This window comes from Morus notabilis, unplaced genomic scaffold, assembly GCF_000414095.1.
Source record: "Morus notabilis unplaced genomic scaffold, ASM41409v2 Scaffold789, whole genome shotgun sequence".
NCBI classification, from domain to species: domain Eukaryota; kingdom Viridiplantae; phylum Streptophyta; class Magnoliopsida; order Rosales; family Moraceae; genus Morus; species Morus notabilis.
Window position 1 is genome coordinate 681472 of NW_010364361.1, and position 16888 is coordinate 698359.

The 16888-nt window shown below is 38.2% G+C and overlaps 2 protein-coding genes across 4 annotated transcripts; one reads left to right on the forward strand and one right to left on the reverse strand.

Annotated features, from left to right (window-relative positions):
* Positions 1-14959, forward strand: LOC21406843. 3 transcript variants are annotated; one of them, XM_024171101.1, is made up of 16 exons: positions 1-163; positions 287-407; positions 2833-4643; positions 4741-5202; positions 5394-5552; positions 7195-7490; positions 7725-8191; positions 8928-8980; positions 9086-11043; positions 11268-11373; positions 11548-11728; positions 12819-12886; positions 13007-13119; positions 13206-14084; positions 14300-14396; positions 14535-14959. In XM_024171101.1, exons 3-16 carry the CDS (start codon positions 2843-2845, stop codon positions 14549-14551), a joined length of 6657 nt encoding a protein of 2218 aa, XP_024026869.1. In that variant the 5' UTR covers positions 1-163; positions 287-407; positions 2833-2842; the 3' UTR covers positions 14552-14959. The 3 variants fall into 3 exon arrangements, with proteins under 3 accessions (XP_024026869.1, XP_010104893.2, XP_024026868.1); XM_010106591.2 differs by having other exon boundaries at positions 321-407; XM_024171100.1 differs by having other exon boundaries at positions 321-380.
* Positions 14960-15569: 610 nt separating this feature from the next.
* Positions 15570-16505, reverse strand: LOC21406844. The gene has a single exon (XM_010106592.2). It carries the CDS (start codon positions 16414-16416, stop codon positions 15907-15909), a length of 510 nt encoding a protein of 169 aa, XP_010104894.1. The 5' UTR covers positions 16417-16505; the 3' UTR covers positions 15570-15906.
* Between the last annotated feature and the right edge of the window lie 383 nt (positions 16506-16888).

Genomic DNA, 16888 nt, shown 5'->3' on the forward strand with positions numbered 1-16888 from the left:
CCGAAAAAGCCACTGAGAAAGTATCTCAAACACACACGCTCGTACTCTTTCTTTCTCTTCTTTCTCTTTCTCTCTCTACTCTCTCTCTCTTCGTCGTCGTTTTCTGCTCTGTTTACCCTTCGCCGGAACCCTAATTCGATCCCAGAGAAACTCGAAGACTTCGGTGAGTTCTCTCTCCATGTCCCGCGACTTCGCTCGGTCGCTTTCTCTCTCTATCTCTTCTTTTTCGTTTTCTTCTTCTTCTTTTTTCAATTGTTTTGTTCGGTGAAAGTTATGGTGGTTGAAGGACGAGACTAACGGCTAGGGTTTGGTTGAAGCAGTCGATGAGTGTACGATTGAGGAGCAGTTGAGGGCTGGATTTCGTCACCGGATGGAGGGAGGTAGCGTCTCTAGACTTTCTTCTTCTGGTAACTGTTCATTTCCTCTTTTTTGTTTTCGTGTTCCGTATTAAAGTATAGGGTTTTTCTGTGTAAATTAGTCCAAAGATTTCATTCCTTTGATTTCTTGAAATGGTGAGTTTTACTATAAAAAGCTTGCTTTTTTTGGTTCTTGCTATTGCTGGAGGAGAAATGTATGTTTCACTTGGGCAATTTGCGTGCGCTTTTTTTTTTTGGATACTGATTTTGAAGGTTTAAGGATATGGGGTGCTTAATTAGAAAATTAAATATTTGTGTAAGGTAATCGTATAGGTTATATAAGATTGATTTTGCTTTTTTTAGTTATTTTTTGGTTCGTTTGTTCACGTTATTTTTGGGTAATCAGTAATGTGTTAATACAGTCCCAGTTACTATTATGTTAATCATGGTGAACTTTATCTAGCTCAGTAAGTGTTAACAGGAGGGAGGGAGGGAGGGAGGTAGCTACTAAAGAAGCTGATATTTATGAATCCATATAAGTGCTAACCTGTATGCTTCGGTATCTCTTGGGCTACTAGATCATAGATGTACATTTAATTCGGAGACTGAAATATCCAAGTTAGTTCAAATCATTATAGTCGATAGGGGAATAGTAGGTTATATGTTTAAGTTATCGGTAGTTGTAGTGAACTTCCCTCATCTTATACTGACGTTTTGCGATGCTCTTTATACAACCATTGCCATTTCTTTTATTACATTGCGTGAATTGAGAAAATCAGACAAGAAGTCAATTCCAAGCTGAATAGTGGCAAGATACTTAAGAATCCACGAGCTTTACGTATATAGGCCAAAGTTTAAAAAAATGGACTTCCAACATAAATGAGATTATGAGATACATACACATAACAATCACCAAAATGCTACTTCTTGGTTTGCTAAGACATGAGGTATTTGCCTGAATATAACAGATGTTATCATGACATGGTATATACAAAAACAACTTTCCATACACATAGATTTTGTTATCCACTAAAAAATGTTATATATGATGGAGTTATCCTTTTTTGCAACTTTTATTATTAACGCATACTTTACTTAAGAATTAAAATAATCAAAACCCCTGATGCTTGGTTGGTGGAATAAATAACCAAATATCGAACACATGCATAAGTCAAAGTATTTTATGAATGAAAATAGCCATGAAAGAAGTGAAATAAAAGAAATGGCGATGGTTGTATAAAGAGCATCGCAAAACGTCAGTATAAGATGAGGGAAGTTCACTACAACTACCGATAACTTAAACATATAACCTACTATTCCCCTATCGACTATAATGATTTGAACTAACTTGGGTATTTCAGTCTCCGAATTAAATGTACATCTATGATCTAGTAGCCCAAGAGATACCGAAGCATACAGGTTAGCACTTATATGGATTCATAAATATCAGCTTCTTTAGTAGCTACTAACCACAAACTCCTGGTTCCCCAAAAACACTAGAAATCCAGGACTAAAGTTTCAAACAGAAGCTCATAGAATTTCTCTCTCTCTCTCTCTCTCTCTCTCTCTCTCTCTCATGTGTTCGATATTTGGTTATTTATTCCACCAACCAAGCATCAGGGGTTTTGATTATTTTAATTCTTAAGTAAAGTATGCGTTAATAATAAAAGTTGCAAAAAAGGATAACTCCATCATATATAACATTTTTTAGTGGATAACAAAATCTATGTGTATGGAAAGTTGTTTTTGTATATACCATGTCATGATAACATCTGTTATATTCAGGCAAATACCTCATGTCTTAGCAAACCAAGAAGTAGCATTTTGGTGATTGTTATGTGTATGTATCTCATAATCTCATTTATGTTGGAAGTCTCCATTTTTTTAAACTTTGGCGTATATACGTAAAGCTCGTGGATTCTTAAGTATCTTGCCACTATTCAGCTTGGAATTGACTTCTTGTCTGATTTTCTCAATTCACGCAATGTAGTTTGTTAATTCCAAGTATCAGTATCATCATTCTTTTTTGGATGGTTAACAATAGACAGTGCCACGGAGTTAATGTTGATTGTAGATGTAAGCTTCTTGACGTGTACTTCATATTTCTAGGATGGACCTGTCACTGAAAAAACTTTTTAAGCGTAATATATAGGAAAAAGGGGGAAAAAAAAGAGCAAGTCAATATTTTTTACCATCACCTGCATTTTAGAAGAAGAGTAATGACTTAAATACCAATTTAAATTATACCAAGTCAATAACATATGTTTCTTAAGTTATATTGTACTTTTACTGTTAATTGAGTACTTTCTTTCTTTCTCTCTCATTTTTTTTTTTTTTTTTTTTTTGCTGAAATGCTGATTGAATACTTGTTTAATTGCTTTATTGTTGTATCTATTTTGCAAGGTTTCTTAAGTTTTAAAATCATGATACACGTCATGATTGTACTAGAATATCTCTGATTGTTTCTTTGTTCTAGGAATACACCCATGGATTATGATGACAGTGATCTTCACAGCCAAAATTTTCATCTAGCTGGAGAAGGGACTACTAAATTTCCTCCTGTTTTGCGACCATATGCTCTTCCCAAGTTTGATTTTGATGACAACCATTTGAGGTTTGATAGTTTGGTTGAAACAGAAGTTTTCCTTGGTATAGAAAGTAATCAAGATAATCATTGGATTGAGGATTTTTCTCGTGGAAGTAGCGGGATAGAGTTCAATTCAAGTGCAGCAGAATCTTGTTCTATTTCTAGGCGTAACAATGTCTGGTCTGAGGCCACTTCCTCTGAATCTGTTGAAATGCTATTAAAGTCTGTTGGGCAGGAAGAAAGTATTGCTGCACCAACCATCATTGAGGAAGCAGATGCCTGTGATGAATTTGGTTGCTTAACAAAGCAAATGGAGCATAGTTTGAAACATGACGGTAGCATTCTTTCTCAGACGAAGGATGTTACAAAGTTAGAGACTGCGTTACCACCAGATGAAATTGCTGGAAACTCTTCTGGCTTAAAGGGGGATGTAGGAGTGGACCAGCGTCACGTTGAGGATCCTTCACAAAATCAGGGAGGTGAAAGTGTTGTTCATGGCAGTTCACACAACCGTGATCCAAATGCTGATAGTCAAAAGGGTAGCTTACATGTAAGTGTGGGAGATATCTTTGTGGATTTAAAATGCGACGATGCAAACAGAATGGACATTGATGAACATCTGGATGTCCAAATGCAAGAAGATTCTTTTGCTTCTAGATTACGAGATGATAATTTAGCAACGTCTGAGCAAAATACCATCACAAGCAATACTGAACTTAATAGTAATGTCCAGCCTCAAATCAATGTTTCCTGTGATGAGAATCCAGAAGGTCATGTGTTAAGCAAGGAGGCTAAAATGGACAATCAGAATGCATATGTAAATGTAGTTGAAAATACTTGTCACAATGAAAACCCTCTCCACTCAGCGTCTAAGGTGGAAACTGTTGCAGAGATTAGTGTAATTGAGGCAAACGAAAGAAATGTCGAGGATCCTTCTAGTGGGATTCAAAAGGAACATTCTGAGCTGCCTACAGTTGCTGGACGCAGTAAAGATGAATGTTCTGCAGTTCCTGTCGAGGCCAGTAAAAGTGAAGATATGGTGCTGTATGAAGGCACAAGTATTGGTGGTGATCATGTAGGAGTTATACTTGCCATACCACCAGAGGCCTTAAAAAATGATGTTCAGTCTGGGAGGCATGCAGTTGAGGACAGCAACACAAGTTCTGAAATGCCTTCTACTCTGGAACCAAAGACGGATTATGTAGAGAGCAGTGGCATGGAGGATGTGGTAGAAAGTGGGCGGCAGTTAGATAAGGAGATTCTAGTCCAAAAATCCGAGACATCTTTGTCATCCATTGATGTTACTAAGACTTTTGAGGGTGAAGGTCTTGAAAATGTTACATGTTCTTCAGCTGAATTATGTGGTGAAACAGATGTCACTGGAGCTTTGAAGCGTGTCCATGATGCTGTAGGATCTTCCAGAGAGAATCTGAGTGCTGAGAGCCATGTTCTGCCCACCATTCTAGTGGATTCCACGCAAATATGTGAGGGAGACAAAGCCCAAGGGGAGGCTGATGTTTATACGTGTAAGCGAGATGATTCTGTGAGTGAAAAGGAGAACACAAAGTCACCTAATGATTGCAGTTATATGGATAGTGAATCTGTAGGTAAGGAAGTTGGTTCATCACTTGGTGAAAGTAGCACAAAGAACGAGTTGGATATTTCAACATTAGGAGTTACTGCTGCTGGATATGAATCAGGTATGCTTTTGAATTCATCAAATATAGTGGAAAGTAAAACGATATATGCTATTTTTCTAACTTCTTCCTGCCTCTTACCCCAATCTTAAAATTCTAGTGTCAGATGCTGCCTTGCCGAAGTCCAACTTGGCTTCTGATGAGAAGGGTGATGAGGTTTCTTTTGCTTCTGAAAATGGAGCGAGGACAGGAGTTGATCACAGAGACAGTCAAATGTCAGCTGTTCCTGTTGTGGGGTCGATTTTCTTGGAAGTAACAGAAGAAGCTACAAGAAAACTTCTTGCTGATTCAAGTGTATCTTCTCAGGTAGAAGCTGTTTCTGAAGCTAAAGAAGATACTCCTCGTGATACTTCTGGAGAGCTCTTGTGCAAGACTGTTGAACAGTCTGTGTCAACAGTTAATGAACTTACTGAGGGACGTGGAAAGGAGTTGAATATTTCTCCTGTTCTTTTTGAATCTACCGCGACAGATGTTGTTGTCACTGAAGCAGTAGCTTTGCCTGAAACTGACAAGAAGGCCGCCATAAGAGAACAGGTTCTTAAGGATGCTGCAAATACTTCAGGTGAATTTTACTTAAATGTTTTATATGTTGCTGGGTTGGACTTATCTGAGACGTTTGTGTCATTGTTATGATCTTTTACTTAATCTATTTTCAAACCAGATGTTTCTTTGTATCTGAAAGAACATATGCTGTGGATTTGTAACAAGTTGCTGCATGGTTTTTAGAGTTTTGTAATATCTTATGTGATGCAGAACCAACTACAAATAAAGAAGAGATTCTCGCAGAGACTGAACCTCTACCATTGGTTGAACCACTTGATAGAACTTGTCAAAATGTTCAGGAAGGCCATATAGTCACCCTCATATCGAAAGATAAGAGTTTTAAGAAGACTAGTGAGTCAGACGCCAAAAGTGAGTGATTTGGTATTTTGGTATAATTATTCTTGGAAATGAGAATGAACGTTCCAAAACTTTTTCATGTTTTTATTTACTTTTCTAGTTTTCTTTCTTGTTTCTTTCATTTGTTGGTGATATGATATGTGGGACAGGTTTACTTTGAATCATTGTCGGTTTGTAGCATCTACTTGTATTTAGTAACAGGTCCTACTCAATACCATTGTTACTTATCTTCTGTGTGAATGGTATATTGGAAAGGATAGGTTGGTCAAAAGGTGTCCAATCTGTCACTATTATTTCAGTTAACAAAATTCTTGATATTTAAAACTATGGAATCTTAGGGCTTGTTTGGAAGGTATACTCAAACCATGATTCTGATGTTTGAAATTCAAATTTTTTTTGTGAGAGGAAAACACTGTAGCAGAAACAATGGCCGTGTTTAGAATTGATCCTGTTTTTGTTTTTCATGTTTTTTGAGAAAGAAAAAATGAAAACGTTTTCAAAACTGCGTTTGGCGCAATAAAGACAAAAAATGGAAATGAAAACGATTTTTTGGTTTCGTGTAAAATGAGAGAGAAATGTTTCATTTTTTGTTATCGTTTTCTCCTCTCTAAGCAGAGAAAGAGAGAGACATTAATGGATTTTTTTATACTGAAAACAATCTCTTGATAAATTACCAAACGCATTTTAAAAAATGATTATGTATGAGATTGAAAACGTTTTCATTTTCATTTTCATACAAAAAATAAAATCATTTTGAAACTAATTCCAAACGCGCACAATGATTTGAGTTTGAATATATGAAACAAACGGGCTTAAATTCCCTTTACTCTGGCCTTCAGCTGCTTCCCTGAACAGCCTGCCTGGACTGTAGCTTTGGAGAAAAGTGAAAAGAAAGTGACCTATGTTATAGTGAAATGATTGGGTAAAAAACTAGTGATAAGGGGGGATCTTTGTTAAATGTTATGAATTTGCTAAGTGGAACGGTTTGGATGTTATTGGACTTAACCATTGTTTAATAATTTTTTAGTACTTGTATGTCTAAGCATACTAATTTCTAGCCTATATCAGCACCTCGTGTTTTAACTACTCAGTTTTTCATACATGATTGTGTGCTTTCTGTGTTATGTATCTGAAAGAGATGTGACGAGGTTCCATTTCAAAGCAGATTTTATACCAGTTGGAGTTCCTTGTTTGGGTTGAAGTTTGGATCATGATATGAACACGATTAACAGTTTAAACTATGGCAATGTTTTATGTTGCCTTAATAGGGATGTCTATTTTGGTTCAGGTATAGGTTAGGTTTCTGACACCCACTGCGTAAAAATCAAAATTTTTAAGGAAAATTTAGTGATAAGGAAATCGTGGAGGTATCACACTGTCACCAGACGGTATCTGTGTTTATAGTTCCACTTTGTATGTTTACCATTTAGCAAGCAAAGTGAGAAACTGATCTTGTGTTGAGTTGTTTTATAACTTAAGGAGTAGAACTCATGAAAAAATACATTTTGAAGATGATTTACAAAGGTTTGAAGGTTCAAACTTAGTTATTTTTGTTTTAAAAAGAATGCATTCGGTTGTCATCCTTTTTATTTCTGTTAGTACTTATCTAAACCCCAGATCCACCCTGTATCTAATACTCAGTTTGTTTCACTAGATAATGGAGGCAGTTCTGTTGATCGTAGCGTACCTACTCCTGGTTCCCCTAAGCTTTATCAGGGTGTACATGGGGCGGAAGAGGGTGTCAAGGGATCCACAAATCTGAATTCCTCAGATTCTAAGGTCTCTGATGGTGATTCTGGAAAGGTTGCATCCGGTGCCCAAGATTCAAAAAGAATAGATGCCTCCAAGGAGGGGCAAAGTGGGAGTTTTGGTGTCAGCTCATCTACACAATTGGCTAAAAGAGATGCTGGAAAAAACTTGCAGTCGTACCCTGCTAGTTCAGCTGCAGGAGTAACCATCTTACCTCTTCTTTTTGTTGCTATTATTTACACTACATGGCTAATTTATTTTTTTAGAGCTTTTTATTTTTATTTTTTGACTTGCATTTCTTTGCGTTTTTCCTCTTTCCTTTTAGAGACTATGGCAACAGTCGTTCATATACATATTATTTGAATGGAAATTTTAAGGGATTTTGCATGTTATGACTACAAATTCTTACAAGAAATCTTTTTTTTTTTTATGAAGATTGCAGAGGGATCTCCTTTAAATTCTCTTGTGGGCCAAATGGACCCCAAGATTACTCAAGATATTTCTCAGGCAACTCCACAAGTCTCCAATGTAGAAATTGCACGTGGTCGCTCTAAAGGTACTCCCGAGCGTAAATCCAGGCGATCATCAGCCAAGGCAACAGGAAAAGATAATGCAAAGAAAGGAAGTAATTTGAAAGAAACAACTCCGGCAAAACAAGCAGAAAGAGGCGAAAAATCAGCTCCAACTGGGATTTTCCATGTTATGCAATCAAACGAGATGCAGCATTATGGACATGTTGAAGGCAACAATAATAATAAACCGTTCTTTGTTCTTGCTGCATCAACATCCAGTCTACCAGATTTAAATGCTTCGGCTTCACCTTCTACGGTTTTTCAACAACCTTTTACAGACTTCCAACAAGTGCAATTGCGTGCCCAGATCTTTGTATATGGATCTTTGATGTGAGTCCTTTCTTTTGTTTGTTCACATAGTAGTAGATATTCCATGATTAGGTGATATAACATATCAAGTCATGAAGTGCACAAATCTATTACATATGAAGTGTATGATGACGGCTGTTGAACCTCTACTCAAACATAAGTATTAGAAAAATAAAGAGAAAAGTATATGGAATGTTCTACAAAGTAAAGGAAGGAGAGTGGAACCAGGTCATGGAATTGCTGTGGGCAGATAACGGTGTGATTTGGTTTTGCATTTTTTTTTCAAAGCTTCATGTTTTATAGTTGGCAAACATCCCCTTCTTGCAAATCCATCTGGGATCATTTTTATGTTCACAAGAATTAGAGAAAAAACCATAGACGATTTTTTGTAAAGAGTTTGATCTTATGTGTGATGCCAAGGAGCTCTTTAGAGTTGCTTTTGGAGAAATGAGAAAACTCGGACAATGTGGAATTTTGCAGTTTTGCCAACTTTATGTGAAATTTGGGTAGAAAGGAAAGCGAGGACTTTACCTTTTGATTTGAAATTTGCAGTTGAGCTTAATGCATGTCATGTGTGTTCAATAAAATTTGCAGTTATGCCTTTGCTTATTAAAAACAAAAGATGTATGCTTCCTACATAAGCAAATTGCAGATCTGTTACCTTCTTTATGCTAAAAAGGGGAAACAAACAATCTTCTTCTTTCTTTCCTTATGTTTTGTTTGTGTGTTTGTTGGTTAATTTTTCTGTTTGCTGCAGTCAAGGGACAGCACCTGAAGAAGCGTATATGCTGTCAGCATTTGCAGGATCTGGTTGGTTTTTTCTTTTCTATTTTAAAATATGTATAATTAACTTGCTGATTCCTGTTTATAGCTGTTGCACAGTTATAGTGATCTTCTCCAATTTTGTGCCTTTAGATGGTGGAAGGAGCATGTGGGGGAATGCCTGGCAAGCGTGTGTTGAGAGGCTACAAAGTCAAAAGTCTAATCCTATTAATCCAGAAACTCCTTTGCATTCACGTCAAACCTCTACCGCTACCACAAAACTAGACCAAGTTAGCAAACAGAGTGCTCCTCAAACTCAAAGTAAAGGTTTATCCACACCAGTTAGTCGATCAAGCACCAAGAGTTCTCAAACCATTGTAAGCCCTATGATACCCCTGTCGTCTCCTCTTTGGAGTCTCCCCACACCAGTTGGTGACGGCATGCAGTCTGGTGTCATGCCAAGAGGTTCTGTCATGGACTATCAGCAGGCAGTTACCCCAATGCATCCTTTTCAGACACCCCCTATCAGGAACCTTCTTGGACATAACACTTCATGGATGTCTCAGGTCCCCTTTCGCGGTCCCTGGGTTCCTTCTCCGCAACCTTCAGTACCAGAGGCCAGTATACGTTTTACAGCATTTCCTAATACAGAACCTGTTCAGTTGACTCCTGTAAAGGATACAACTGTGCCGCATTCCTCTGGTACAAAACATGTCTCATCCAGTCCTATGGTTCAAACTGGTGCTCTAGCTAGTGTATTCACCACTGCTGCTCCTGTGGTTGACTTGAAAAAGGTGACGTCATCACCTGGGCAGCATTCTGCTGATACTAAGCCTAGAAAAAGAAAAAAGAACCAAGCTTCTGAGCAAACGAGCCAGGTTATTTTGCAATCTCAATCCAAACCAGAAGCACTTTTTGCACCAGTGGTATTTAGTAATCTGACTACATCTGTTGCCATCACAAGCCCTGCTTCTTTCGTGTCTCAAGCTATGCCAGAGAAATTGGTTGTGTCTGCAACTCCTACACCTTCTTCTGATTCTCTTAGAAAAGCAGACCATGATGTAGTGCAGAAGGCTATTTTATCGGAAGAAACTCATAGTAAAATTAAGGAGGCTAGTAAACAGGCGGAGGATGCAGCTGCTCCTGCTGCTGCAGCCGTTGGGTACAGCCAAGAAATATGGGGTCAGTTGGAGAAGCGGAAAACTTCTGGATTGGTATCGGATGTTGAAGCTAAATTGGCGTCTGCTGCTGTAGCAGTAGCAGCTGCTGCTGCTGTTGCAAAGGCGGCTGCTGCAGTTGCCAATGTCGCATCCAATGCGGCATTGCAAGCAAAATTGATGGCTGATGAAGCATTTGTTTCACATAGCTTTGAAAATCCCAGTCAAAGTACTAGAATTTCATTTTCTGAAAGGGTGAACGAATTTGGAAAGGCTACTCCTGCATCTATTTTGAGGGGAGAAGATGGAGCGAACAGTTCAAGTTCAATAATTACTGCTGCTAGGGAGGCTGCTAGGAGAAAAGTGGAAGCTGCATCAGCCGCCTCAAAGCGAGCTGAAAATATGGATGCGATTGTAAAAGCTGCTGAGTTGGCTGCAGAAGCTGTTTCACAAGCTGGGAAGATTGTCGCAATGGGTGATACTTTACCTCTGAACGAGCTAATAGAAGCTGGTCCAGAGGGTTACTGGAGAGCACCTCAATTATCTTCAGAGTGGGTTGCAAAATCAACCGAAATAACTAGAGAGCAATCGAGAGTTGGAGGTGTTGGAGAAGGTGCAAATTTTTCTGCTAAGAATTCAAAAGATGGAAGATTAGGTAAGAAAGAAACACAGACGACTGTTAATGAGAAGTCTTCTATTTCAAGAGAGGTGACCAAAGAATCAATGGAGGAGCATTTGAGACTGGTAGATGGAATCTCTGGTTCTGTTATAGCCAGTGAGAGGGAATCAAGGGGACAGAAAGGTCACAAAGTTTCTGATTTGACCAAAAACATTGTCGTCGTACTCGAATCTGAGACTATTCCAAAGTCTTCTTCCATTAATGTTGAGAATGACGTTGAAAAGGCAGCTGAAGTCCTTAAAGAAAATAACATCAAGGAAGGTTCTAAAGTTGAGGTATATGAGCTGATAGTTCTTTGAGAAATGTTAATTAGTTTTAATCAGGTTTTTCAAGTTGTTAGGAATAATATAAATATTCTCTCAAATTGTGCTTTCTCACAAGAGTATGCTGTTTACGTGGGTGCTTTCTACTTTTAATGGAACTTGTGTAGATTTTTTATTCAAATGTGGTGGATTTCATAGGTTTTGAAGGTTAGTTATAACCGGGTTATTTAATTCAGGTATTTAAAGATGGTGATGGATTTAAAGCAGCCTGGTACACAGCAAATGTTCTGAGTTTGAATGATGGGAAAGCTTGTGTATCTTACACGGAGATTGAACAGGATGGTGAGATAAAGCAATTACCTATATTTCATGCAGATTTTATTTCATCTTTGTCGTCTGAAGTGAGAAAGTTGCCTGTTAATGGTCTATAACCAGTTCGCAATTTAGTTTTGTTGTCATTGTAAATTGCATGCACAGCTTGCTTATGGTAACTTGTAGCTGCCTTTATTTATACAGGCTTAGCACAATTACAAGAATGGGTGGCTCTTGAAGGTGAGGGTGATGACCGACCCAAAATTCGTATTGCCCGCCCTGTTACTGCAGTGCGATATGAAGGCACGAGGAAAAGGCGCAGAGCAGCCATGGGGGACTATAATTGGTCTGTCGGAGATAGAGTTGATGCATGGATGACAAATAGGTATGGATGTATACTTTTTTGTACAATCTTCCAATGCATGGAAGAGCAACCCAAGGGAAGCATTATTATTCAATTACTTCTAAAAGAAATTACTCGCAGAAATTCTTATGATTTCTTGTGGTTAACGCATTTCCTTGTGAGATATAGACTGCTATTACTAGGTTATACTGCAAGCATTGACACTTAAGAGGCTGTCTAGATTTTCGAAACTGTTTTTGTTGTTTCTTGGACCTCTTATGTCCAACGAAATTGTTTTGGGGTAATACAAAAAGTTATTATTTTAACTCAGATATTTTTATTTAGATAAATGGCTAAATATTGATATATCCTATTATACGTGCTTATTTGCTTCTAGAATGCTGCAGATGTGAAAATGAAAAAAAAACTGTAGGAGGGTGAACCTTAAAATTTCACGCGCAAAGGATATTCGTTTACCTTTTTTATTTTTTTTGTGTGTGGAACATTCAGTTCACAGAAGGCATAGAATCTTAGCTTTCTAGTATTTTCTGGCCACACCACAGGGCAGTCTTTTTGGGTTTAGGTTTTAGAAAAGTGATGTTGGAAAGATGAAGAGACTGTGGGTGATGGGTTAGGATATTAGGCAGTTCTAAGAGTGTCTAAGCTGTTTTAGCAAAACGTGATGAATCTATATCTGTCGACACATTTCTTCTTCTATTATATTATCAGCTAATGGACTAAAAATCCTTCAAGAGAAGAGTTGCAAACATTTTTTCATTGTTACCTTGAAAATCTTGAAGATCCTAGTCCATCCATGCAACTTTTCGAGCCTGGAATAACAACTTTTGTAAGAGCCCTAGAAAATAAACTTCCTTCTTTCTTACGTTCGGGTGAGTGCATATACTATGTTGGGTTTTACTTGGTACGGGTCCAGAGTTGAAACTTTAGTTTGGTGGATATGCATTATACTGTTTAAACCAGCCTGCATTGATCAAGACTTTTTTGTTTTCCTTGCCAGACCTTCAATCTTGATTTTCTTCCTTTTTTTAATATTGATATTGAGGGTTTGGATTAAGTTCTCTGCTATCTCTATGGCTGACTTGTTCTCATGGTTGATAATTTGATGTTTCAGCTGGTGGGAAGGAGTTGTCACCGAAAAGAATAAAAAGGATGAAACATCAGTCACGGTCCATTTTCCTGGTATTTGACTTTTTTGCTTTTAATCTTTTTCCTTTCTTTGCTTGTGGTGATAAAATGTTTTCTACTGTATAATGTTTTTTCTATTTCCACGTGGATTATATTCATTTATCAAACTTGCAGCTCAAGGTGAAACATCAGTCGTCAAAGCATGGCACCTTCGGCCTTCTCTCATTTGGAAGGATGGAGAATGGGCGGAATGGTCAAACTTGCGGAATGATTCCTCCCCACACGAGGTACTATTGCATGTCGTTGTGCTTGCTTTTTATCTTGTGAATTTGTACCTTCGTCATTTTGTGCTGAACGCAAGTCTCTTCTACAGGGTGATATTCCACAGGAGAAGCGTTTAAAGTTGGGCAGTCCAGCTATGGAAGCCAAAGGGAAAGACAAGATAGAAAAAAGCACCGACAACTTGGATGCAGGGAAACTTGAAGAATCAAGAATACTGGATTTGGCTGCAACTGAAAAGAGATTTAATGTCGGTAAGAGCACTAGAAATGTCAGCAAGCCTGATGCACCCAGAATGGTTCGAACTGGTTTGCAGAAGCAGGGATCGGGAGTGATATTTGGTGTTCCTAAACCAGGAAAGAAGAGAAAGTTTATGGAAGTTAGCAAATATAATGTGGCAGATCAGAGCAATAAGAACATCGAGGCAAATGATTCGCTTAAATATTTGAAGTACATGGCGCCACAAGGACCAGGATCCCGTGGACTGAAAAATGATCCCAAGGAAAAACGGATAGCTGAATCAAAGCTTAAAGGTCTTAAGTCTGGGAAGCCGCAAGCCGTTTCAGGTAGAACTGTCCTGCAGAGGGAGAACTTTTCAACGAGTGCAATTTCCACTTCTGGTGATAGCACTGCTGGAGACCACACGGGAAATGCAAAGGATTCTTTAAGCAATGTTGATAATTTGTCCAGAAAGCAAAACTTGATGGAAACCGTGTCCTTTTCTGGCTCTGTAGGACCAGCAGAAACCCCATTTATCTTTGCTTCGTTGGCCCCGGCACTAGATGGTCCATCAAAGAAAATTTCTACATCAACTGCTAAATCTGAACGGGCAAATAAAGGAAAACTTGCACCTGCTAGTGGAAAGTTGGGTAAAATTGAGGAGGACAAAGTTTTTAATGGCAACACCACCAGATCAACATCCGAAGTTGTTGAGCCCCGCAGATCTAATCGCAGAATTCAGCCAACATCTAGAGTGAGTGTCTCGATATCATTTTACCTGATGTATTTGATGCTTTTTTATCATGTTCTCATTCTATGACCTTAGGATTTCTCGATATTTGCAGTTTTTGATAGCATCTGACTTCTTTCGTTCTTTCCAACCTTTCTGCTCTTTTTTGGTACTGATATTGAATGCTGCCTCAGTATTTCAAGCAGTCGAGCCTCATTCTTCTGTCTTTTCTGACACAGCTATTGGAAGGATTACAAAGCTCATTGATCATACCAAAGTTTCCTTCAGTTTCACATGACAAGGGTCACAGAGTTCAAAATAAAAGTACTTCTAGAGGTTAGATCTTCTTTCTGTGGATGTTTCTGCTGATTATTTATTCAATAACGAAAGACTTTCTCGCGCATCTACCTTTTTGGTTCTTGTGCATGCCTCTGGTCGCCATCGAGCGTAGAACTGACTGCTTGATTGTGCCAGGGAACAATCATGGTTGAGAGCTGTTGCACGGATGGGCTCCAGTCCAAGGATTGTCGGTTAGTGGATAACCAAAGAATCTAGCTTAGTTTATGTGTATATTTATGGTAGGGGATAAAACTAGGAAAAGAATTTCCTCTTTCCTTGGTTTTAGCCACTCATAACAATCTAGTCGGTAGATGTTTATATTGATTTTAGTTCAAAAGATTCAATTTTCTTAGGTCTTACTAGCTTTGTATATGGAAATCCCTCCATGTAGTTGGCTTGTGATTGCAGAGGTGGTTTTCAGAGGATTCACAAACTCTTGCTGCTTAATCCCTTTTGAGAAATAGTTCCTCTTGTGTCTCTCTATCAAACCTATCTCCAGCGAACACGTGCGATCATGAAATTATTTAAAAATTAAATAATTTATATGGGATTCTATTCAAGTTTCTCTCTTTTATCTTTTCAGTCAGGGTGGACCAACAGATTTTTGGTGGCCTCTGTTAAATTGATTTCTAATGTCAACCAAATGCCGTGTAATCCTCCACATGCATTTAGAACATCTGTTTGTATGAATTACCAGATTTTGAATTCTTGGCATGTAATCTGTGGTTTATGGGTACTCCCATGTTAAGCTAGATCTTAAATAATTTGTCCTGAAAGCCAGAACTGGTTACACCATGTGACGAAAAATTGTCATATTTTGTGGTGAGCAAAAGACCTTGCAATGTAGAGAATTCCAAGATTAGTGATATTGTTATACTTTGCTAGACGAATTGTTAATCAAGATAACAAAGTATTGCAAAATACCAACCAAAATTTTATGTGATTATTTGGAAGTTTGTCTAATTGAATGCAATTAATTAAAGTAACCAACTTAGTTAAACCTACCAAAGTCACGCTAAGAAAAGAACATTTCTACTCCGTATTTCTTACATGAGCAAGGCAGCAAGATTCTTAGCATTTCTGCCCGGATGGTTTTCTTATGATCCATATAATTCTAGATGATTCATGAGAAAATTTAGCAAGAACAATGACGCTCCAACAAAAAGGGGAAGGGTACAAGAGCTTTAACAAATTTATTGCTCGACTCGTATGCAATAGCACAGTAACACAACTATTTTTCTTGCCTTATATTTCTGCGTATATATATGTATATATATATATATATATTAACGTAAAACAAGCAATTTATTCTGGGGTAGAAGCAATACCGCCATCTAGTCTAGCTCTCAAGCCTCAAACAGCATATATTTTAGTCATAAGAAGACCTTATTCACCATTCTCATTATGGCTAAAGTACCACATGACATGACACTACGTATAGAGATAACTTAGAACACACCTCCATGCACTTCCTTCCTCACGTCACCTCTCCAACTCCATGAAACCCTTAATCAGAGCTCTCAGATTCGGTTGTTTTGTCACTTTTGGCAGCTTCCTTGTTCTTCTTCTTTCCCTTCCATACCCGCTTTTGTGCAGCCTTAGATTCTTTAGGATCAACAAAGTCAGATATCTCCACATGAACGCCAGGGTCATTGGTGTTGTAGCTCCCTCCCATCATGATGGAGTTGTTGACTGCCTGGAAGTTGCTGTTGACGTAGGTTTGCAAGGCGTCCGATTCTCCTAGCACCGGTTGGTCCCCATCTAGCCCCGAGGACTTATCGTCCAGCTCCCCTTGGAGGGTTGCCCCAGTGTTTGTTCCCGCGAGGGTGATGATCCTCACACCATTGTCATCCTCATCAAATTCCTCTTGGCCAGCTTGGACAGAGCCAGATTTGTGAATGTTGGTGAGGCGATGAGTGATGGTTGAGACCATATCTCTGACTTCGCGGTGGAGGTGTTTATGCTTGTATCCTTCGGAGGATGATCCACTTGGCTTAACTGACTCGGCGACCGGCATGTTTTCAAGGTTAAAGAAAAATAATCCAAACTAGACAATGGAGAGTAAGAAGTTTGTTTTGTGTTTGTTTGCTATGGAATGGAAGAATTAACAAGGGATATAAGGAGTTGGCTGGGGCCAAAATGACACCATTTTTAGAGAATAAAGTGATGCCTTATTGGACAATTCAAGGATATAATGAGTATGTTTGGAGCTATAGAGAAGAAAAGACACAAGGGATTCTGAACACACAGACAAAAGAGAAAAAGTGAAGGAATTGCTTGACGATGTGTTCTACTTGGTCCATAAGGATTATGCTTTTTGTGATTGGAACGCTCTTTTTGCTGATTGAGTGTAAACTTCTAAGGAAAAAAAAATGGTGATTAATCAATCATCCTAAAACTGAAATTAATAGTTTAATGTAAATTTTCTTCTGGGTATGTACTATATGAAAGGAATCACGAGACTAATTAGACCAATATTTTAGTTGTGT

Bases quoted from the DNA above. Each gene is read 5' to 3' on its own strand.
- LOC21406843 (XM_024171101.1), top strand. From the start codon at position 2,843: ATGGATTATGATGACAGTGATCTTCACAGCCAAAATTTTCATCTAGCT. The intron at 5,553-7,194 runs GTGAGTGATTTG...TTGTTTCACTAG, and splicing joins TAGTGAGTCAGACGCCAAAA to ATAATGGAGGCAGTTCTGTT. The intron at 14,085-14,299 runs GTGAGTGTCTCG...TTTCTGACACAG, and splicing joins GAATTCAGCCAACATCTAGA to CTATTGGAAGGATTACAAAG.
- LOC21406844 (XM_010106592.2), bottom strand. From the start codon at position 16,416: ATGCCGGTCGCCGAGTCAGTTAAGCCAAGTGGATCATCCTCCGAAGGA.